Source organism: Mytilus galloprovincialis, chromosome 10 (genome assembly GCF_965363235.1).
Source record: "Mytilus galloprovincialis chromosome 10, xbMytGall1.hap1.1, whole genome shotgun sequence".
Taxonomy (NCBI): Eukaryota; Metazoa; Mollusca; class Bivalvia; order Mytilida; family Mytilidae; genus Mytilus; species Mytilus galloprovincialis.
In genome coordinates, this window is record NC_134847.1 from 38,816,228 (window position 1) to 38,841,235 (window position 25,008).

Sequence of the window (25,008 nt, forward strand, 5' to 3'; positions counted from 1 at the left end):
ACTCAAAGAAAATGTTTGTAACATTTCGATTGACAATAGTCATGATAGTGGTAAAACTTTGAGGAGCAGTGTACACACTATTCAAAATGATCTGAAATTAAAAGCATTTATGTTTTAAAGCATATTGTATTGATTAAAGAAGAAAACTGGAAAATAGGATAAAATTTGTTACTTTAAATTTTTTCGTAAGAAAAATGTTAGTTTTAGTTTAAATGTAATGAATTTTGCTATTAGCATCACATTCATAAATTTAACGCACTGTGTGCATTTAAACTAGACCAAGTTCAAAAGCAAAATATAACGAAATGATTTCCAATCCTGACCCCTTTTCTTAAAGTTTGCGACCAGCGAAGCTTTCAGCAATTTAACCAACTTATATGTACAGTAGTTATTTGAATACATAAATAAATGACGATTAAGAAAATACAAAAATTAAAGATAAATTGGGATTTTGTTTTGCTTTATTTTCATTCAGAACTTTTGTTGCTAAACTTTATTTATTAGTACACATTTCTTATGCAAAATACGAACTTATTGCTCGTTATTCTATTTTGATACATAAAAAGTGTGCAATAATCAATAAAATGAAAAATCTAAATCCATAATTCAGAAGTGGAATACATTAAAACAAATTACATCCCAAACAATTGCAACATCCATAGTACATAATATTACACGATTGCATACTAATACTTGGAAGTTATATGATCAATGATTGAGTGCCAGAAGAAGCATCAATATCTGGAGATAATTAGCACCCCGTTGAATAATCTGGCCATGGTATTAGTATCATCGCTTTCCAAAAACCGACAATGACAGTGATCAGCCAATCAGATTACAGTAAACTAATCGGTGTCCATTAATATAGTATAAAAACTCCAGAAACCCTTGCCAGGACAGCTTTAGATTTGTAGACTTGTAAGTATTACAGCGTGTTTCCCTTCATTCCTTTCCCCTTGTACCATATACCTAAAAATTTCAAGCTTAAAATATTTTCAAGATTTTTTTCAAATACTGAACCGATAATGACTAATATAATCAAGGGAGGCTGAACATTTAACATTATTTTATTTTTATTGGATTTGAATTAGTACTATAGAACGGAAAATAACGGGAAAATAATTGAAAGTAATATGCTTTCTTTGGTGCTTCCTTTTTGAAAAAAAACTCAACTGCTAGACAGGGAATCAATCACTTAACACCCGAAAGTGTAACTTTTTTCTTCTCTTCGATCCTTGACATTTAGAGCTATTCTTTTGCAGAGCTAGAGCTGTGTCGGCAATTCTAAACGGACTTGTCCAGAGTATATAAAGTCTCCTTTACATTTTCGCTATATCAAGATGGCGTCTCAAATCGACCCCAAGGATCCTGATTATCCATACTTAATGGTAGATAGGAAGAAGTTATTGGCGCAACAAACCAAGGAATTCGATGGCAAGAAAATGTGCTGGATTCCCGACGATAAAGAAGGATTTGTTAAGGCTGAAATTCAGTCCACTAAAGGAGATGATATTACAGTGAAATGTATCGACTCTAACCAGGTACAGTCCTTTTTTATCCTTATATATTTATTTATCTCGGGTGCTTTACCTTTGTTTTAGCCTACGGTTTTATATAAATAGAGCTGATTTATTTTTATTAATGCTTTATAAGATGTTCGCTCCTCTGTTTTAAATAACAATCTTATAAAACAAAATGAACGATAGGATCTAAAGAAATTAAATTAAAAATCAGAAAAATTAAAGCTCATTGCTTTGTTTTGGAGATTTATATTTAATTCATATATATAGACGGGAATTGATTATACATGTGTATCTGTATTTTTATACATTTAACATTGTGATCTATTTTCTCGCAAGAACTATGAAAAATATCAAATATTTTCAAAAATGTTCAAAAAGTGATTTTAAAACTATATGTAATAAATTATGTTAGCGAGCACATTTTATATTGGCACTCAAATTAAAGTTTTTCAAATATCTGACAAATTGACAAAATCAAGAATAGCGTACATCCTTAACTGTTTGGTTTATATTTAATGTTAAGAGAGTACTTGTACGCTGTGACATAAAATGCTTGAGACGATGTTAGATAATTAACACGCGATGTATTGGAAATAAATTATTACTTGATATCGGAAAGACGAAAAAATTATGGTAATTATCACGATCCTATCACTTAAGCATAGTATAGTTTTGAAGATACATATAATATTTGACACCTGGACGTAAATAATCCACCATTGCAAAAAATGCAGTTAAAAGGACAAAAACAATCAGAATATAGAAAAATATGCCACAAAAAATAAGAGAAAAATGGATAAATATTTAAAAAATAGAGAAAAATAAGCAATACAGATCAAGAATAGAGAAGAATGGTCTAAAGAATAAGAAAAATAGAATCCCAATCAGATCTTCATTATACTCACCAGAGATGTTTTATTTCTTTACAGGACAGAACAGTTAAAAAGGATGACCTCCAACAGATGAATCCACCAAAATATGAAATGATTGAAGATATGGCCAACATGACATTCTTAAACGAAGCTTCTGTACTTCACAATCTTAGAGCTAGATATTCAAACTCACTTATTTACGTAAGTTTGTTAATCATTGAAGGCAGAGAATTGTTGTTAAAAATTCCTTCTGTCTTCATGTTGCACTTTATGTTAATTTTTTAGTAGTTAATTTGATTTCAATGACAAAATATGTTACTACTGCAAATTTCTGTTTCCTTCGTAATGGCCATTTAAATATTGATATAAAAGAAAGGAATCCTTGGAATTAGATAAAATATACTTTTGTCTCTTGTTAAGTTGTCTCATTGGCAATCTCACCACATCTCTTTATTTTCATATTTAAACAGTTCAACATAATACTCTATTGGGATATCCAGAGACCTCTTTTTGTCAGAAAACACTGTCAAACATCCAAACACACTATCCACACAGATCTGTGTCCACACTAGTTTTTATATTTGAATATAGCAATTTTATCTTTGCCTTACAGACTTACTCTGGACTCTTCTGTATTGCCGTCAATCCCTACAGGCGTCTGCCAATCTACACAGACAGCGTTGTTGCTAAATTCAAGGGCAAGAGGAAGACTGAGATGCCTCCCCATTTGTTCTCTGTGGCTGACAATGCTTACCAGTCCATGGTGCAAGATCGTGAAAACCAGTCTTGTTTGATTACGTAAGATCTAAAAATATATTTTTCGGTATTTTTTATAATTTGGTTAAACCCTTAAAATCATTGTTGTATTACAAACAAAATATAGGAAAGTACAGCTGAAAATAATAATAATAAAAAAAGAGATCTAATGTGAACATTCAAATCTTTGTGTTGAATGAGTTCTTTTTCGTGTACATAAACGGCCTTCGATAATTTTTCTTAATTTTTCTTTCTTACTTCCAATAAATCATTTCAAGCTCTGAATAAAATAAAATCGATTTCATGTCATTCAAATCATTTTCCCTTACAGAGGTGAATCCGGTGCAGGAAAGACAGAAAACACCAAAAAAGTTATCATGTACTTCGCCAAGGTCGCTGCCTCTCTTGGAAAGAAATCTGACGAGGAATCAGAAGCAGCCTCTAAGAAGGTGAATAGTCATACATACTATCATTTATATTATTTGTCAGTTTGAAATGTAAATGTATTAAAAGTGTTGACCATTAAAAACAGTAAGATGAGACAATTTTTAAATGGAATTTACTTAGCAGCTACTTTGTTTTGAACTTTTAATTTTTGAAATGAGATCTGTTTTCATTATACATTAAAAGGGGTACTGTATATTTGTAGGGTTCATTATATTTGTAGGGTTCATTATATTTGTTTTTATTGTACATTAAAAGATGTGTTTGTATATTTGAAGGGTTCATTAGAAGATCAGATCATTCAGGCTAACCCTGTACTTGAAGCCTACGGTAATGCCAAGACTACCAGAAATAACAATTCATCAAGATTCGTAAGTATATTCAAAATGCAGTGTTAACTTGTTATTTCTCACTTTGGAACGTTTAAAATCGTATAGTACCTACAAATACAAGTAACAGAATCATTTTCATAACAGCATGGACAACCGCAATACTTTTGTTGGTAATAATACTAAATGATTTATTACTCTAGTAACTATAAATACAAGTTATAAGTATATTCATCTTTTAACCAAAACAATGCAGTGTATCTGTGTCTGAAAATTAAATGTATTTTGATAGATGATTATAGTTTTTTTTCTTTCTACTTCGTTAAAATTAATTTTCGAAACGTTGACATTGTTTCTGAAAAGAAATATTTTTTTTCTATTTTACAGGGAAAGTTTATCCGAATTCACTTTGGTCCTGATGGTAAAATTGCTGGAGCTGATATTGAAACTTGTAAGTAATTAATTGTTTCTGAAATACTTTTTTATATAAAAAATATTTGAAAGTTTCAAGCTATTATTCCATAATAAATTAACTAAGGCTTAGAATACATAAATTGGATATAAGCCATATAAGACAGATTTCTTAAGGAACTGATAAAACTTGTTCTAAACTCGTTTTTTTTAACAAATTCCGTAACACTAACTTATTTCTTTCTAACAGATCTGCTGGAGAAGTCCCGTGTCACCTTCTGTTTATCTGCTGAGAGAAATTACCACGTGTTCTACCAGCTGTTGACACCCGCCATGGCAGACAATCATGAAATGATGTTGGTTACTCCAGATCCAGCTCTTTATACATTTATCAACCAAGGTGCTCTTACAGTAGACTCCATTAATGATAGTGAGGAAATGAAGGCTATGGACGTGAGTACAAAAATAATGCCATTCGTCACAACTCGGCCGATTCCGTACCTTCATCTGAGAGTAGCGGTTTCTCCCGAGGATTGCCGATTGAAAATAATGCTTCTCGAAACCGAAGCGCTTTAATTCTTACCGCGGATAATATCAAGACTTTTTATGAGATATATACATTCAAATTGGATAGCAAACGTATGTGTAGTTCGGTAAACGAAGAGTTGTTCTGTTAATTTATCTTCAACTTTTATTGATCTGAAATACTGGCAAATTGCGAGGATCCTTACATAAAACGTGAAGTTTATTCAATGTCTTACCGAAAATACTGTTATCTGCTCTTTGGTCGGGTTGTATGACACACTGTACATTTCCATTCTCAATTTTATTTTCCAAATTGAAATGATTTCTCAAAAACTTTTTTTTATAAGCATCATATAGCATAGGATAATGTTTCGAAGCAATTTCCTCCATGCCGATTTTTGCATGATCACGATATTATATTAAAATGAAATATGGCTCAAAACATTTAAACCTCTATTATTTTTTGTTCAGGAAGCTTTCGACATTCTGGGCTTCTCAAACGAGGAGAAGAAGAGTTGTTACAAGTGTACCGCCTCTATCTTGCACATGGGTGAAATGAAATTCAAACAGAGAGGGGAACAAGCTGAACCTGACGGCACCACAGAGGCTGAAAAAGTTTCATTCTTGCTAGGAGTTAATTCAAACGATTTCATTAAATGTCTTGTCAAACCAAAGATCAAGGTCGGCACAGAGGTCGTGGCCCAGTCTCGTACCAAAGATCAAGTCGTCAACTCCATCAGTGCTATGTCCAAATCTTTGTATGATCGTGTGTTCAACTGGTTAGTGAAGAGAGTCAACACAAGTCTTGATACTAAAGCTAAGAGAAACTACTATATTGGTGTACTGGATATTGCAGGTTTTGAAATCTTTGATGTAAGTGCTTTATTATTTTATGATGTCGATCATATTATCTTTTTTTCAAAATTTGAAATTCACAGCAACAAATTATTTCTGATTGAACAAAACTGGAACAGGTTTCATGAAAAATATGTCGCGCCTTTTGTATTGTGTCCATGTAGTAACATAGACAGTTAAGTATAAATTAACAACATCGTGAAATATTAAAAAAAAACACAAATATATATCATAAGAAAAGTCTTTTTATTTCTAGTCTTCATCTTGATTATCAAATAAATGAAATAAAAGACGGTTGCATATATAACCAGTTATTTCATATTTTTTTCGCAGTTCAACACATTCGAACAATTGTGTATTAACTACACCAATGAGAGACTCCAACAGTTCTTCAACTACACCATGTTTGTACTGGAGCAGGAAGAGTATAAGAAAGAAGGAATCCAGTGGGAATTTATTAACTTTGGTATGGATTTGCAAGCCTGTATCGATCTTATTGAGAAGCCTATGGGTATCTTGTCCATCCTTGAGGAACAGTGCATGTTCCCTAAGGCTGATGACAAGTCCTTGAAAGAAATGATGTTTGGACAACACATGGGTAAATCACCCAACTTCACAAAACCAGGAAAGGCTTCCAAGGGCAAGAATGGCGACTTTGAACTCCACCATTACGCCGGAGTAGTAAGTATATAAATAGTAACAAAAATGTTTTGTGAAGTGACAAAACCTTTAATGAGAACGTTAAATGACGTACAATTGCATGTATACATAACAAAGAAAATCAAAATTTAATGCATGGAGAACAAACTATATTTGTTTTCTTTTTTATTCTCAGTTTACGCATCTGTTGAAATAAAGTAATTATTTTATCTCTAATCTCAAAGGTACCATATAACCTCAAGGGATGGTTGGACAAAAACAAGGATCCCATCAACGAAACTGTAGTAGCATTGTTGCAACAATCAAAGGAGCACTTAGTCCAGACCCTCTTTGCAGCAGAAACACCCGCTGAAGGAGCTGGTGGACCCAAGAAGAAGAAGAAGTCCTCTGCTTTCCAAACCATCTCCGCCGTACACAGGGTAGGTCAATCTATAGAGACGGTGTACTCAATTCGCTCCTTAATTTTGAAAAATCAAATATTCATTGGAGATCTTATATTTGTATATGTTTTTTTACCATTCATTCCAAACTCTTGAAATATAGAAATTGTTTAAATTGATGAGATAAAATATCTAGATAAATATTTTCAACTTGTTTACATTATATAGTATTTTGACAATATCATTTTCATTTTCATTTTCATAGGAATCTTTGAACAAATTGATGAAGAACTTGTACGCCACCCATCCTCATTTCGTCAGATGTATCATTCCAAACGAACTGAAACAGCCAGGTAAATGTGTATAACAAAATACGCGTTTTAACATGGTTATTGATTTTCTAGCCATCAGAGTTTAAGCAACGAAAATCGTGTCTTAACCAGTTCTTCCAAATATATGTCAATTATTTTAAATGTCCATATCAGATAGTGCTTTTATATCTTACAACCGGTAATAAAACCTAAAAAAATATCAGAGTCAAACTGGATTAAGTATAAAAAAATATTTTTTAAATACTGACACAGAAAATTATCTATAAATAAAATTGAGAATGGGAATGTGCCAAAGAGACAACAACCCGACCATAGAAAAAAACAACAGCAGAAGGTCTTCAATGTAGCGAGAAATTCCCGCACCCGGAGGCATCCTTCAGCTGGCCCCTAAACAAATATATACCAGTTCAGTGATAATGAACGCCATACTAATTTCCAAATTGTACACAAGAAACTAAAATTAAAATAATACAAGACTAACAAAGGCCAGAGGCTCCTGACTTGGGACAGGCGCCAAAATGCGGCGGGGTTAAACATGTTTGTGAGATGTCTATGCATATATTGAATAGCTTAACAAGAAACATGACATAATGTTGAAATCATTTTAAGAAAAAGCTTAAATTTTTTAAGTGGGGTATACGATGAAAATTAAGATTATTACCACGAGAGTAGTCCGATAGCGTTGTGCGCTTCTTTTGAAAGCTAACACTTGCATTTTGAATTGTTTCCAGGTCTTATTGATGCTTCTTTGGTATTGAACCAGCTTCAGTGTAACGGTGTACTCGAAGGAATCCGTATTTGCCGTAAAGGATTCCCAAGTAGAATAATATATGCTGAATTCAAACAAAGATACTCCATTCTCGCTGCAAGTGCTGTTCCACAGGGATTTGTTGACGGCAAAGTTGTCACAGAAAAAGTACTGTTGGCTTTGCAGCTTGATCCAGCAGAATACAAACTAGGAGGAACTAAGGTCTTCTTCAAAGCCGGTGTTCTTGGAAACCTAGAAGGCATGCGTGATGAGCGTCTAGGTGCTATCATTTCCATGATGCAAGCTCATGTCAGAGCCTTTTTGATCAGGAAGGCCTACAAGAAACTTCAGGATCAGAGGTTAGTAATTGTATTATACCATTTAATTATTGAAATAAAAGAACATACTGATATCAAATGTTTATTTTACCATTATTTTAAACTATTTCTTTCTTCATAATTAGTATTTTGAAGTTAAAAAGATTGTAATAAAAGTCATAAAAAAATATGTTTATGCTTCTATTATACTATTTCTTTGTCTGATTTTCACAAAATGCATAAAGTTTTTATTGACACATTTTAAACGAGACAAAAATGTTATCACCAAAATATCCTTAACTTCCTATCTATCCTATTTTAAAAATTTTCACAAAACCCTTAACACATACTTTCTTTTTATATTAGAGTTGGTCTGTCTGTCATCCAGCGTAACATCAGAAAATGGTTATTGCTCCGCAACTGGACATGGTGGAAGATGTATGCCAAGGTCAAACCTATGTTAAACATTGCCCGTGAGGAGGAAGAAATGCAGAAGAAACTCGAAGAGATGAACAAAATGTCAGAGGATCTAGCCAAGGTTGAAAAGATTAAGAAAGAACTTGAAATGAAGAACGTTGAATTGTTGGAACAGAAGAATGAAGCGTACTTACAATTGCAATCTGAGCAAGACAATGTCATCGACCTTGAACAAAGAGTAGAACAACTTATCCAACAGAAGGCTGAATTCGAATCACAAATGAAAGAGATGGACGAACGTCTGCTTGATGAGGAAGATGCTGCTGCTGAGCTGGAAGGTTTGAAGAAGAAAATGGAAGGTGAAAATTCCGAGCTGAAGAGAGACATCGAAGATCTCGAAACATCCCTAACCAAGGTAACCATGATTTATATTTCTGGAAATGTTTTAACAAAGTATCGAACTTCAATGCAAATTTGAAAAACGGGGAAGTCCATACAACCTGGCAAATTAAAATGCTGGACTATATCAACATACGGAACAATAAATGTTGAATTATATAAAATATCCTATTTTCCAGTATGAAGGCATGACACTAAGCTTTGTTAGTATAATTTAAAAAACATTTTTGTTTTTCGTTTTACTGATATCATAATGATAATGATAATGATAATGATAATGATAATGATGTTGATGTTGATTTTATTGAATAGGCTGAACAAGATAATACTCACAAGGAAAGCCAAATCAAGACTCTCCAAGGTGAAATGGCACAACAAGACGAAAAAATTGGCAAAATGAACAAAGAAAAGAAACACTTGGAAGAGGTTAACAAAAAGACAATGGAAGATCTCCAAAAGGAAGAAGACAAAGTCAATCATCTTACAAAACTGAAATCAAAACTTGAACAGACTCTTGACGAGTTCGAAGATAACTTAGAGAGAGAAAAGAAAATCAGAGGCGATGTTGAGAAATCCAAGCGTAAGGTTGAACAGGACTTAAAGGCAACACAAGAAGTCGTAGACGAACTTGAAGGTGTCAAGAGAGAATTGGAAGAGGCCAATAGGAGGTTTGTACATTATATCTTTTGTTACCTATATTTATACATATTTAGCTTTCCAAAGAATTGGTTCCTGTTACCCAGAATGTAAACTCGGCATACTAGTGTATGCCTCTCGTCTGGTTTGTGTTCGTTTCTGTTTCAAATAAGTTTAATGTCGATCTGTTTTTAAATTTATATAAAAAATCCATTATTTAAAATTTTAGGAAGGATGGCGAGATCAACAGTTTAAATTCTAGAATCGAGGACTGTGAAGGGGTTAATGCTCAACAGAACAGGAAAATAAAGGATCTACAACAAATTATTGAGGAATTGGAAGAAGAATTGGACGCCGAGAGAGCTGCAAGAGCTAAGGTATTTCAATATTAAATTCTAACATTATAATAGTTATCATGTTAAAGTTATAAGTCATTTGAATAGTCATATTTCTCTGATAGTTATTTCAAAAGTGGTTGTTTTCATTTCATAAAAGAAGTCAATATATTTATAAACATTCAGATAAACCATAGTAAGAATCAGAGCAAGCCATTTTATTTTACAATATTTCTTATTTTTAGGTTGAGAAACAACGTTCTGAACTGTCTAGGGAATTGGACGAGCTTAGTTCCCAACTGGAAGAACAAGGCGGTGCTACGCAGGCCCAAGTTGATCTCAACAAGAAACGTGAACAAGAATTGATCAGACTCCGCCGTGAAATGGAGGAAATGACTCTCCAAAATGAGTCTCAAATTGCTCAGTTTAGAAAGAAACAACAAGAATCTGCCAACGAGATGGCTGACCAAATCGATCAATTGAACAAACTGAAATCAAGATTAGAAAAGGAGAAAAAAGACCTTAAACGCGAACTCGACGACCTCCAAAGTCAAGTTTCTCATTCCATGAAAAATAGGGGCGTGTCAGACAAGGTTTCCAAACAGATGGAATCCCAAATCTTTGAAATGAACAGCAGAGTTGAAGAAACCCAGAGAACCATTATTGAAATCAATACACAAAAATCCAGACTTCAGAGTGAGGTTTCCGAAGTCAATCGACAACTGGAAGATGCTGAGCATGTCATTGGCACTTTGACCAAGGACAAAACTTCCCTTACCTCCACACTGGAAGAAACCAGACGTTCACTTGAAGATGAAACAAGGGTAAGTTATTAATCATAAAACATGTAAAATATGTAGTTTTTGTCTGATGTAACCATACAAATGAATTGTCTTTTTGGCTTCTAACGAAACGTGCGTCTGCCGTACAAAATCTGACGCCTGGTATCTATGATGAGTATATCAATCACAATGAAATACTACCAAACTTGCCTCTTTTATAGTTTTTTTTTTTTTTATCTACTTTCTGTATTTGACACTGGAACCGAATCCATTATTTTAATCTACGTGCAGCTAAAATTGTTTTGTGTTACCTAAGAATGATCGATTGTATATTGCTGGTAAATGAAAAAACTTGTTTTTATATAGATACGCCAGAAATTCCAGAGTGAGATTAGAAACTTGAGTGCTGATAATGATGCAGTACGCGAAGCATTTGAAGAAGAACAGGAGGCAAAGACTGATCTCCAACGTCAACTCTCGAGAGCAAAGAACGAAACACAACAATGGAGATCTAAATACGAGAGTGAAGGTGCCAACAAAACAGACGAGTTAGAAGATGCAAAGTATGTATATTTAGGTCGTAGATGAATGAGTTTTCATTTTCAGTGTGTATTATAAAAAGTGTGGACACAAATCGGTGTGGATCATAATTGATTTAAAAAAGTGTGGACACAAATCGGTGTGGATCATAATTGATTTTAAAAAGTGTGGACACAAATCGATATGGATTATAATTGATTATAAAAAGTGTGGACACAGATCGGTGTGGATAATAATTAATTATAAAAAGTGTGGACACAGAGCGGTGTGGATAATAATTGTATTATTTTGGTAATGTTTTCACCACCGAGTTGTGTTGTTGCGCCCCTATAGATGTTTCTAATTTATTTCTATTTTACATTTATATAGCTCTATATTAAACTGTGTTTCGCAGTGACAGCCAACTTGATTCATTGTAAAATTGTAAACAACATTTTATAATGATTTCATGAAAGCAGTCTTGTATTTAATTGTATTTGTCATTTGAAAGTACTAAGGAGAAACACAGTCTGTTGTTAATTATTATATTTTCCTGATTAAAAAAAACATAGAGATTATATCCCATGTTTAGCCAGCATTATTCATTTAAAATGTCTGTCCTTTCAGACGCAAACTTGCTGCAAGATTGGCAGAGGCTGAACAGGCAGCTGAGGTGGCTAATGCTAAAGCAAGTGGATTAGAGAAGGCTAAAAACAGGCTGCAAGGAGAACTTGACGACCTCCTTATTGAGCTTGAACGTGTAAGTATAAGTGCAAAGATTTGTGTAATCTTTTTATTTTAATAGAAGCCAAATAAAAATCTGATAGAATAAACATGATTTTCCCATTTGAAAAAAAGAGATCAAAATAAAACGTGTTTAACGTTTGCATTGTTTTTTCATGTCGGAGCCTTTCATAGCTAACATAGCAAACAAATGAAAATATTATTTAGATACATTTTTTCAACTTTTATATTCTTATTTTCTTTTACAGTCAAATGTTAGCTCCAGTACTGTAGAAAAGAAGCAAAGACAGTTTGACAGGACTATCCAAGAATGGACCGTTAAAGTTAAAGAACTCCAGATCGAGGTTGACACTGCTCATAACGAGGCCCGTAGTTACTCTGCTGAACTCTTTAGAATGAAAGCTCAGTATGAAGAGTCCCACGACACTATTGAGTCTCTCAGAAGAGAAAACAAAAATCTTGCTGGTAAGCTATACGAATGCAAATCTTATTACTTTTTTTTTTAACTATATGGATTTAAAAGATGGTAATTCTGTCTTTAAAGTAAGCATGTATCTTTTTTGAATTTTAACCACCAGTCATTTTAATTTCATACTTAAATGTTCAGTGAGACAAGCCAATTTGTAATGTTTGTTTTCAGCATTTGATTTCGAAAGGTCTTTCAATAAATTCACAGAATATGCAAAGTATAGAAGATTATAATAGGTAATACTTAAATGTTTGTAGATGAAATCCGTGAGGTATCTGACCAACTTACCGATGGTGGCCGAAGCTCCCACGAGATAGAAAAGGCAAAGAGACGTCTTGAGATGGAGAAGGAAGAACTCCAAGCTGCTTTGGAAGAAGCAGAGTCCTCTTTGGAACAGGAGGAGGCTAAGGTCATGCGTGTTCAACTGGAAATTTCTACTGTCCGAAATGACATTGATCGAAGAATCCAAGAGAAAGAGGAAGAATTTGAAAATACTCGGTATGTTAAAAGAAATGACTTATTTGACAAAAATTGTTGCTCTGTATTGTCAACTTTCTGTTATAAAAATATTTTGTTTTAATTTCATTTATTATTGATAATCCTAATGTTGAAGTTGGATGTTTTTAAAATAAGTTTAAACGAGTTAAACAAAAGTTTCAAATCTTCAATGCATATTAACTGTTTAATTGCAGACGCAATCACCAGAGAGCTCTTGAATCCATGCAAATCAGTTTGGAGGCAGAGGCTAAGGGCAAAGCTGAGTCCCACAGGATCAGAAAGAAGCTTGAACAAGACATCAACGAACTCGAGATGGCACTTGATACAGCAACCAGAGCTAAGGCTGAGGTTGAAAAGAACATGAAGAGATATATCCTTCAAATTCAAGAACTCCACATCAAGATTGAATCAGAAACTCGTGTACGTGATGAGTCACGTGAATCTTACGTTCTGACTGAGAGACGTTGCAACGTCCTTATCAGCGAAATCGATGAGGTCAGATCAGCTCTTGAACAGTCTGAGAGAGCAAGGAAGGTTGCTGAAGGTGAACTCTATGAAGCACAAGATCGCATCAATGAATTGGCCGCTCAAGTCAGTTCAGCACAGGCTCAGAAGAGAAAGGTCGAGGGAGATATGCAAGCCATGTCTGTAAGTACTTTGTATTTTTAATTTAAGATCAAGCCCGATTTTCTGCAATGTAGAATTAGTATTACTTTTTATGCAATTATTTCCAATGCAAAAGTGATTTACATTGTCCAAAATAAAAAGTAAAATCACAAAAATATTGAACTCCGAGGAAAAGAATTATTGAAATCAAAAGCAAATTAAAGTATAACGTTATTCAATATTTAAAGTAAACTACTTAGACAATTATGATTTAAGTCTTAAATTTACTTTTGAATTTAAAAGGCGTCTTGATGTATACTTAATATGGTTCATACTTTTTTGCTCAGGCTGATCTTGATGAACTTCAAAGCGAGATCAAGGCTGCTGATGACCGTGCTAAGAGAGCCCTTATGGATACCGCAAGAATTGCTGATGAACTCAGATCTGAACAGGAACACAGTGCTCAGGTCGAGAAAATCAGGAAATCTTTGGAAATTACCATCAAGGAATTACATATCCGTGTCGACGAATCAGAATCAAGCGGTGTAAAAGGAGGCAAAAAAGTCATCGCCAAGTTGGAACAGAGAGTAAGTCACATTACATTAACTCAAAGGAGGAAATTGGGGATCTTGAAACCAGACATAATTCAATGATTTTTTTTCTTCTTTCAATTTTTATAATTTAAAGAAATATAACAAGTTCATTGTTTTCTGAATTAATGTATTTGATAAAATAAAAATGCAATACTACACCGCTGTTCAAAAAATCGTTAGTGAAATTTATATTGGATACATTATTATGATGCGTATTCCCTTATCAGGTCCGGGATCTGGAGAGTGAATTGGACAATGAACAACGTCGCCATGCTGAAACACAGAAAAATATGCGCAAGGCTGACCGCAGAATGAAAGAACTGGCATTCCAATGTGATGAAGATCGCAAGATGCAAGAAAGACTTCAAGATATGATGGACAAACTGCAATGCAAAGTCAAGACATACAAACGTCAAGTCGAGGAAGCTGTAAGCTATTTATCTTTTTACCCTTTCGGAGCACTTACGATCATCCCCAGTGTTCAGTAGTAGCTCGTGTTCATCAGTCATAAGTTTTCTATGCAGGGCTTTGAGGACTTGCTTGTGTTTTCGTTGTCTTTCTTTTTTGTCATTGTATTTGACAAATTTACTGCGATTTATAATGTCCACATGATTTCTTCTACCTCTTTTTTGTATATTTGTCTGAACTTTGAATCTTAAATCATAGTTATTTGTAATGAAGAAAAGGTTTTTAAAAATGGTGCTTTCCCAATAATGTAGTTTTTAATTGTAAAGTTAATTATACAAAAAATATTGTGGTCAAGCGTGCAGATGGCAAAAAAAATTAATTCTAAGTCGATACTATCCCCATACCTGATAGTGTCATATTTTGAAAAAAGAATTTTCTTGAAAGCGAAAACAAAAATGAAATGAAAAAAAAGGGTCTGACTTAGACAAAAATCAATACCCCTCTTGATGTTAAATAGTTGCTCCCTTACTGATTGATGATTTTGCAGTAAGATCTCCATAAAACGGCAATGTTTTTACAAGTAGGTTATGCAGTACAAACACATACTGTAGTAATAATAAGTATATTGGACATCAATTAATTATCTGGTAACTAATTAGTGTATTTACATTAAAACATGTGCCTGCTTAATTGTTACTAACATAGCACAATTAGTAATTAATGGTCATCTGGGATCAATTGTCGGATTCATAGGTTATAAGGCGCATCATTTATGCATACAATTTTTACACCAAGTCATTTCTAGTTGATTCCCACAAAGTTTATCTGAAACAATTAAATTGAATTTTTACCGAAATTTTTACTTTTTTTTTCAACTTTAGGAAGAAATTGCTGCAATTAATCTGTCTAAATACCGCAAAGCCCAAAGCGAGGTTGAAGATGCAGAAGAACGTGCAGAGAGTTCAGAAGCATCCCTGAACAAACTTCGTTCCAAAAGCCGTAGCTCAGTTTCCAGTTCTAGAACAATAAAAAGTGTATCTATTAGCAGAATGAGTCCATCAGTAAGTAGTAGTATTAGTTAAATTATATCATGGTTACCAATTGGTAAATTTGCAATCAACATTCGATAATGGAAACGAATACAACATCAGTAGTACTAATAGCAACAGTTAAACATTTTGAATCAAGGACATGGCTATTTTAACGGCTATTTGCAATTTGATTTTGGAATTTTTTAAATGACCGCCGTTACCATGGAAACAGCTAAAATGTCAAAAAAATTAAAATGCTCCAAACTTAATGAAACTTTGCAAAAATAATAATTCGCATACATGTGTAGTTGAGATCTTTGACTTTGGAATTTTGAAAATGGCTGCCGCTCGTCTGGCAATGGGGGAAGGGTGCCATCCGTTATTGCTAGCAACTACAAATCTAGTTGTTGTTGCATTTATACATACATGTATTATGTTTGGTTCCACATGTAATGATTGATAAAGGGCGTCGAGATTTTTTTTATCATATAGTTACATTTCCTTTTTTCTTTTACAGAAGTAAGATGCGCTCCATACAAAATGACATATGGATATTAAAGGTAACTATGAAACAGTAATTGACTATTACGTTTAATTGACCAATTATAAAGCAATATAATTTACATGCCAACAGAAGTACTATAAATGCTTAGTTATTATCAAAAATATATGAAAAATTACACATGTTTTAGTGGGTAAAAAAAAATTGGCGATGCAATGGCTAAAAAGAAAAAAAGACTAAAAACAGTCAGACAAACAAACAACAGTACACAAAAAAAAACCAGATCGAAACCAAAGACTGAGCAACACAAACCAAACCAAAAACTGGGGATAATTTCAAGTGCTCCTAAAAGGGTAAGCAGATCCTACTTGATATTGACACCCGTGCACCCTTACATTTGTTAAGTTGTTAATAAACATTATATGTTAAATGAACACTTGTTTTTTGTATTACAAATCAGTGTTTTATATAATTTCTTTCTTTTTTTCAGACTAAGACGGGAGACAACTCTAATTTACCCTTTATCATGTGACACAACCAGGGAGTGAAGAAGACCATTATGTAGTTACGTGTGAAATGAACGTTATAATTGAGAACTTGTCAATTGAACTTTTAACTTATTGAATTATTTATTTAATTATTTATTCAATTTCATAAGTCTAATTTTACAGCGATCACTGGCATGTAAATGTATAATTATTGTCTGTATGACCTTTCTAGGATTTGTGTTACATAGATAACTTTTTGTTAGTCCTGCAAATAAATACAAATGAACAAACTTGAAGTCTTCTGCTTTTTAGTGTTTAACAACCTGATGGAATAATTAAGGAGTCAACAATTATAAAAGAGAGATGAAAGATACCAAAGGGACATTCAAACTTCGTAATTGAAAATAATCAAACAAGGCCAAGTAAAAAAACACAACGAAAAAAGACCAAAAGACAAACAACACGGTATACAAAACAAAACATAGAAAAACACAAACCCTACCTAAAACTAAGGATGATACCCCGTGCTCCATGCAAACCTCTGATATATAAAACACAAACCCTACCTAAAACTAAGGATGATACCCCGTGCTCCATGCAAACCTCTGATATATAAAACACAAACCCTACCTAAAACTAAGGATGATACCCCGTGCTCCATGCAAACGTCTGATATATAAATAATGTCTTTTTTACGAATAATGAATGATTATATTTTAATTGTACTCACTAAAGAAGGCTGTATGCAATATGGTAAACATTTAATTTATAAAAATAAGCAAATTTTGTATCGTTGCCAATAAGATAACTACCCCCAGAGTTTTAATGAAGTGGATATACGTCACGCTACGGCCTTCAACAATGAGAAAAGTCCATACCTTATAGAAGGCTTCTCATGAAAGGCCCGACATTTACCATGTGAAATAATTTGTGACAATTTAGACGAGAAAAATAACGGCCAAACATTAAAGTGTTATATAATAAAAAGAAAATTGATTGCTAGCATCGAAAAAAAACCTGAATAAAAACGTTCGCGCGAAAAAAAAATCTGACTCAGAAAATAAAAACCCATACCCCCCTCTTTGAAGTTAAGTAGCTGATCCTTTCTGAAAGCCATTTTGATGATTTGCAGTAGTTTAAAGATATTAAATATGTCTCGATTACGCATTAGTAAACGTAAGCTGCAGCAGCGCGCTTACAGATGAAGAAAAAGGATTGAGATTATTTATTTCTATGTGTATTTTAACGGATCTGATATACTAGACAAAAAATACAATTTACCTCACACTTTTTTAAGTAATGCATTTATGAGTGAATTGTTGCTTGAGTAAGGACGAGTGGAAAATATCTCTGTGTACGTCCAGTCGATTCGGGAAGACCTTTTCAAATGAATTATGTGTTCTGCAATGATGATGCTTTGAGTCTTGATCAGGGGTAATAAAACTACGTAAAGTTTTTTTTTATAACTAAATAAATGTATCAAATTTAGACAAATATTTCTGTAAAGAACTTTTTTAATACTTGTAAATATAAATTATATTCAAAAATCGTTTCTTCCTTTAATATACATGGTAAAATTAATGTTCTACATGCTTAGTTGTGTGTACACTTAACCTACACAAGACCTACATTGACTATCGACTGCATGTAGACAAAACATGATTTAAACTACATGTAAACATTGAGTTTTATCAGTGGGAACGTAATTGTGTTTAGTTTACACTAACACAACACCGAGTTTAGGTCAATGTGAACACGGCCTAAGAAGAAGTGGTTAAAGGTACGATTAAAATGAGACTGAACTGCCCACTAGCGACCAAATGACGTAGAAATAAAAACAAACACATTTCATGTATGTCGAGGTTCAACAGAAACTCTTACATCCGGGAATTAACTGTTGGTGCTTCGATTTTGGTCCCGTATACTTTTCTTGGAAGTGAATCTACTTGGGAATCTTCAATTGTACAAATAAATTTACGTGAAAGGAGATTTGTTGGTTACGCCAATGAGACAACATCCTTACGAAAAAATAACCATAAAGCAGCTAGAGCTCAACGAATACTATCTTTAACAATATAACAAGAAATGAAAATAGCAAATTCATTAAGGATTGTTTTTTAATCCTGGTTGAAAGGAAAATAAATATATCATAAATGGAAATAGAGAATTACCACTCCGACCCCAAAAAAACAACAACAAACAAACAAACTTCAAACAATTTAAAGAAAAACCAATCCACAGTACTAGCCTCCTGACTTTTGATATACAGAGATGTGTCTCGACTGTATACGTTATGTTGAACTATGACCGAAGGTGCAGAATCAAATAGTTTCCGTGTGAATAAGATCATACATATATGCTTATACAACTGCAGTCTAAATACTATTTAGCCTGATAACACTCGTAAGTTTACTGTTCGACAGTACTGACACGAAAAGGATGTTCGTCTAGATTCACAGAAGTCAACGGGAAAAAACCCAAACTAACGGCCTTATTTACAATATATAAGTTCCGAAGAACAAATATGACAGTCATGAAGCACTGAACTACAGGTGCTTGACTTCGGACAGGCACATAGGAAATATGCTCAACCCATCCTAACGTGGGACGAATATAGGAAAAGAGGTCACAGGTACGGAATCCATAAAGGAACACATAAAAAAATCCGTGATATCGAATTAATATATGTTATCTCAGAACTGCTAATAAATTGTTGGAAAAGGGATATTTCTCGTCTGTCGGCCATGTTGGCAGATAATAAAAAAGAGACAATCTTATGAACAGCAACATTGATTATTAATTTAAAATCACTGTACCACAACCTATGGGACAGGGCCTCAAAATGGATGCCACACAGATATGTAATGCAATTTTATACAAAACCTCACTGAATTCTCACTAATAGTGCCTATGAAAAAGACCTACTAGTACGGCCGTAAAAATTATATCTTTGATTTTCAACGCAATCAAACGATGAATACTTAACAATTTTATAGGCCTCACCGGCCTTGCATCCACCAGGAAAGCAACACCTATGTCTTGCTTTCCGCAGCTATCGTCGCAGTCGAGAATAAGATAGGTGAAAAATCAATTTCTATGGGACAATAACTCTTACAGCCGATTTCATTGAGTATGTAAGCAAAGGTAATATATTTGGTTAGCTTGCTTGTTAGCTGAACCATGAAGTCATTATTAGGTCAGATATACTATCCTCCTTTCTAAGTAGCCTAGTCAAACAAACTGATAGATTGGTTATCTGTCGGACTAGTCTACTCTGGAGGGTAGTTTACCAAACCTAATAATGACTCCAAGGTTCAGCTAACAAGCAAGCTAACCAAACATATTAACTTTGCCTACACACTCAAAGTAATCGGCTGTAAACAAGTTGTTAGATTATTTAAAATGTTCAGGATGAATACACCTTATCATGCTAAAATGCTTGTATATCTATACTTTTATACTTGAGTGCACATACTATATAATATCTCCCCGGCTTTACTAATTGGAATCATAGATCACAGATTATCAATATGAGATTACGGATTAGGAATCCAAGATAACGCATCATTAATCCGAGATCAATTTTGGGAATAAGAGAAAACGGATAATCAATCCAAGATAAGGGATTTGATGTCCGAGATAACTGATTATTACTCCAAGATCATGGATTGTTATTCCAAGATATCTGATTAGGAATTGGAGATAACAATTTATTAATCGTATTTAACGGATCTGGAATCCGAGTTCACTGATATTTTAGACGATAGGACGCATCGTGAATCTGAGATAAAGGATAATCAATCCGAGATCATATATTAGTTATTCAAGATGACTGATTAGGAATCCGAGATGACGGATTATTATTTATAAATCACTATTTATAAATCCGAGATCACTGATTATTAAACCGAGATCACTGATTGTCAGTCTGTGATAATAAAATATCTATTCGAGATCAATAGTTATCAATCCCAGATTACAGAAATCTGAGATGGTGGATTATTAACCGAAGATCACAAATTGAGAATCCGAGATACCGAATTATAAATCGAAGATCACGGGTTTGAAATCCGTGATAACAGATTATAAATCCAAGATTACGGCTTTCGAATCTTAAATAACCGATTGCAAGTTAAAGATAACGGATTATCAATCCGAGATCACGGATAGGGAATTTGAGACTACTATTTTGTTATTATTCATATGTCCTTTTTTTATATCGTCCGTACATAGGAAATAAAGTCAGAATTATGATAACAAAACATAACGGAGTTTGTTATCAGTAAATTAAAAGCAAAATACATATTATTGTTATAGATCTATACACTTAAACATCCATGTCGCTACCTATATCTTGGTATTGCACTAGATCATGTTTTTCTCTGATTGTTTATGACGTCTTTACACTAAATCCATTGGAGGTTGGATGTGTTCTGATTAATAATTTAGTTACATGCATGTCTTTTTTTCTTTTTTTGTGTTTTGTTATTATGAGTTGTAAGTGGCTGTGAACTAGCTGTCAGTAACTGCCAGTACCCTTAGACCTGTATTTAGTGTCTTTTTGTTGTTGGGATATACAAGTACTATACTAGTCAACAAAAGAAACGATACACGACTTTAGAATAAAATCTATTAAAAAGTTTTAAAACAAAATCAAAATGAGATACACTATTTTAAAAAGCTTTCATTTGCAATGTATGCACATATGATAATGAAAATCAAAAACTTTTGGAAAGTAACTAAATTCCGTGTAAAAGATCTTAGGGTGCAAATTATTTTTGCGGAAAGTTGGACACACAATTTTCTAAGTATTAAATGAATTTTCAAATTTGTTTATAAATATTCAATATGCTAATCAAGTTATGTTCACATTGCAACTAATGGGTGAAATATTGTTTTTTTTTTTTTTATTTTTGGTAAAAAAAAGTGTTTTTTGAAATCTTAAAAAATGCAAAAAAAAAAAAGAAAAAAATGTTTTCGTCTCAAATAAATTTAGATATGTAAACAACACACTATAAATTTGGAACCTTTTGAGTTAGTTTTAAGGTTATTAACGTTTTTTTTTTTAATTTCGCTTTACACATACTGTCAATGGTAAATCAATTGATAATGTTTACATTCTAACGATTTCTTGTGGGGTCGAACTTTGATTTATAAATAAACAGACACTTTACGATTTAAAAAAAAAAGAATCGATGGTAAATATTGTCTTTATCTTCAAATGAGAGGTTGACATCACTAGTTGGAACTTCTGTTTTTAGAATTGTCGTTTTATGTAAATTTTGTCAAAAAATTAAATTTCGCCAAATGACGTCATGAAAGCAAAAAAATTTATTTTAAACGTATTTTTATTTCCATGGTCATTAAATATTACTACCTTAAATATTGGTCCTATAAACGGAAAACTTCATCTTTCATTTGAAAAAAATAAGTCGTATATCGTTTCTTTTGTTGACTAGTATATATATGTGTTTTTGTTTTTGTTAGATGTATTTCAATTTGTATCCATCTGATGAGTTAAGGTTTTTTCAACTGATTTTTATAGTTCGATCTTATGTTGTACTGTTACACCACTGTCCCAGGTTAGAGGGAGGGTTGGAATCCCGCTAACATGTTTAACCCCGCCACATTCTGTATACATGTATGTCACATTGTGCCTGTCCCAAGTCAGGAGCCTGTAATCCAGTGGTTGTCGTTTGTTAATGTGTTACATAATTGTTTTTTTTTTCATAGTTAGGCCGTTAGTTTTCTCGTTTGTAATTGTTTTACATTTGTGATTTTTGGGGCTTTTTATGGCTGACTATGCGGTATGGGCTATGCTCATTGTTGAAGAATGTAGATGATAATTTCTGTGTCATTTGGTCTCTTATGGAGAGTTGTAGCATTGGCTATCATACCACATCTTTTTATTACTAGTGTGAAGCTAGCAGGCGATAACAGCCGGTCTTAATATTCACGAGATGACTTGCGTTCGATGAAGTGTTGTTAGAAACTATGAACGATTATAATGATACGTTTCTTTTTTCAAACAGGCAAGTCAGTGGGTGTCTTCTTCGCGGTCCGCGTTTACTTATCAATTATGGAAAAGGAACTATTGGTCTTCTGCAAAGGTTGCATCTTTTAACTACATTTAAAATGAAGGTAAAACAAGAATGTGTCCAAAGTACACGGATGCCCCACTCGCACTATCATTTTCCATGTTCAATGGACCGTGAAATTTAGTAAAAAAAAATCTAATTTGGCATTAAAATTAGAAAGATCAGACCATAGGGAACGTGTGTACTCAGTTTCAAGTTGATTGGACTTCAAGTTCATCAAAAACAACCTTGACCAAAAAACTTTAACCTGAAGCGGGACAGACGGACGGAGAGACGAACGAACGGACGGACGCACAGACCAGGAAAACATAATGCCCCTCCACAGGTAGGGCATAAAAAGGCTAATGCTACCCTAAACATAGAACCAAAAACTGATTTATTCAAAGTTTTGTGATTAGTGAAATAATGTAAACTGAAGCAACACAAGTAAAAAGATGAATACATATATAAATTTATCGATCAAAACTATAAAAAAGGAATTAAACGAAAGAAATGAAATATGCTTAATTATGAATCTTAAAAACGGGACATTTCACTGGACAAATAAAATAGCACAGTATTGAAAAATATTTCTGACTTCTCAAAGTATTTACATAATCAACAACTGTACATTACACATACCTTAAAGAAATAAAAAAGAGTTAATTGCCATTTGAGTATTCCATAATGTGTTCGTTGTCTACAAATATAGTCCCACCTTAAATGCAAATGTTTACCACTTTAAATATTAACCGGCGTTTTTCATTCATGCCAATCTGCACTTTAATCGCGCCATTTTTTTTATTTCAATATTCACTTGCACAATTTAAAAAAAAAATCATTTGTGCCAATTTACAGGCAACCACAAGAATTGATATAAGTTTTATACAATTTATTGACAGAATAACAAAAATAACGCTTCCGTCTGTCATTTTCCCCTTCCCCCATCACTGGGAGGTCGAAGTGAGATTTCGAGATGGATAAGTTGATGACGGCATGGTTCGAAACACCTACTGTGAGGAATTGTGGATAATTTTTTTAACATGGAAGTCAATATGATACTTCCATGATATGATAAAGACATATTCATTCAATCAGTCTTAATTAAAGTCTTGAGCTGGCATATCAGTAACCGCCGTATTTCATCTAAATCTCCACACCGAAGTGTAGCGATAAGTGAACCCAACAGGGTTCCAGTATATTGGTAGTGATCCTTGTTAATTAATGTTAATCGTTGACATTTTGCTTAGTTTCTTCTGTTAACTTAACATCGGACTGAGTTTAACTGTGAGTTTTAACAGTAATTGTCTAAAATGTACCCGATCTTATTTGTTGAAATTAAATTTGCGCTAATGAAAAATTAATAATTGGCACAAATGAAAACTTTGTTTCGACGCAATTAAAAAAATTGGCGCACATGTCATGCACCCCTAAAAAAATCAGTGATGACGACAAGCGCTGGATTATTTGTCCAACACATACCGATTGATCAGGTTTTTACCGACAAAATTGTACAAAACGTTTTTTAAGACTAATACATATTTCCGAACATCCTGGCACTTTATTTCTTAGGATTTCAATTCTTTTTAACTCCAATTAAGAATCAAGTAATTAAATATATCACACATATGATTATATGATCCGGGGATCCGATCTCCGATAAATTTTTAGTAATTCAACAAAAAAATATTTAGATTTATCAATTTGTAGTAGTATATATATGGTAAAACCAGAGGTAATTGGGGAAAGGACAATGTTTTTAAGTCTTCCCTTTTTCTTCCAAAAAACGTCTATTTTTGTTTCTTTATTGAAAAAAAAAACTATCATATAAAGTCTTCTTTAACATGTAAAGTGAGACCGACCTTTAACTACAGATCATGTGTACAATAATATGTATGTTATTCAAATTATGTGCAAACTATGCAAATCTCAAAATCAATGGAATACTTTAATAACAAATTATATCATAAAAAGATACAACAGCACGAGTGCATAACATTGCACGATTGCATATTATTATTTGGAAGTTATATGATCAGTGATTGAGTGCCAGATCAATCATCAATATCTGGATATAATTAGCACCCTGTTGAATAATCTGGCCATGGTATTAGTATCATCGCTTTCCAAAAAACGACAGGGACAATTGACCAGCCAATCAAATAGCAGAGAATTAATGAGTAACGTAAGTATAGTATAAAAACTCCAGGAACTCTTGGCTGAACAGCTTTAGACTTGTAGACTTGTAAGTATTACAGCGTGTTCCCTTCATTCCTTTTCCCTTTTCTAATGTGTACCATATATATCAAGATTCAATGTTTTGAATACCGAAAAGAAATGTAAAATGTAAAC

General features: G+C 33.2%; 1 protein-coding gene across 1 annotated transcript; it reads left to right on the forward strand.

The window, feature by feature from the left end:
* The first annotated feature begins 1,237 nt into the window (after positions 1 to 1,237).
* LOC143047531 (myosin heavy chain, striated muscle-like) lies at positions 1,238 to 16,875 on the forward strand. The gene is made up of 26 exons (XM_076220588.1): positions 1,238 to 1,541; positions 2,453 to 2,596; positions 3,009 to 3,193; positions 3,483 to 3,600; positions 3,874 to 3,966; positions 4,312 to 4,375; positions 4,586 to 4,788; positions 5,332 to 5,733; positions 6,049 to 6,396; positions 6,600 to 6,794; positions 7,021 to 7,108; positions 7,819 to 8,194; positions 8,519 to 8,984; positions 9,281 to 9,636; positions 9,834 to 9,981; positions 10,185 to 10,763; positions 11,088 to 11,284; positions 11,868 to 12,000; positions 12,233 to 12,449; positions 12,711 to 12,951; positions 13,146 to 13,599; positions 13,905 to 14,144; positions 14,378 to 14,578; positions 15,440 to 15,619; positions 16,107 to 16,149; positions 16,582 to 16,875. Exons 1-25 carry the CDS (start codon positions 1,341 to 1,343, stop codon positions 16,110 to 16,112), a joined length of 5,835 nt encoding a protein of 1,944 aa, XP_076076703.1. The 5' UTR covers positions 1,238 to 1,340; the 3' UTR covers positions 16,113 to 16,149; positions 16,582 to 16,875.
* Positions 16,876 to 25,008: the final 8,133 nt, after the last annotated feature.

Bases quoted from the DNA above. Each gene is read 5' to 3' on its own strand.
- LOC143047531 (XM_076220588.1), top strand. From the start codon at position 1,341: ATGGCGTCTCAAATCGACCCCAAGGATCCTGATTATCCATACTTAATG. The intron at 4,789-5,331 runs GTGAGTACAAAA...TTTTTTGTTCAG, and splicing joins AGGAAATGAAGGCTATGGAC to GAAGCTTTCGACATTCTGGG. The intron at 12,001-12,232 runs GTAAGTATAAGT...TTTCTTTTACAG, and splicing joins TCCTTATTGAGCTTGAACGT to TCAAATGTTAGCTCCAGTAC.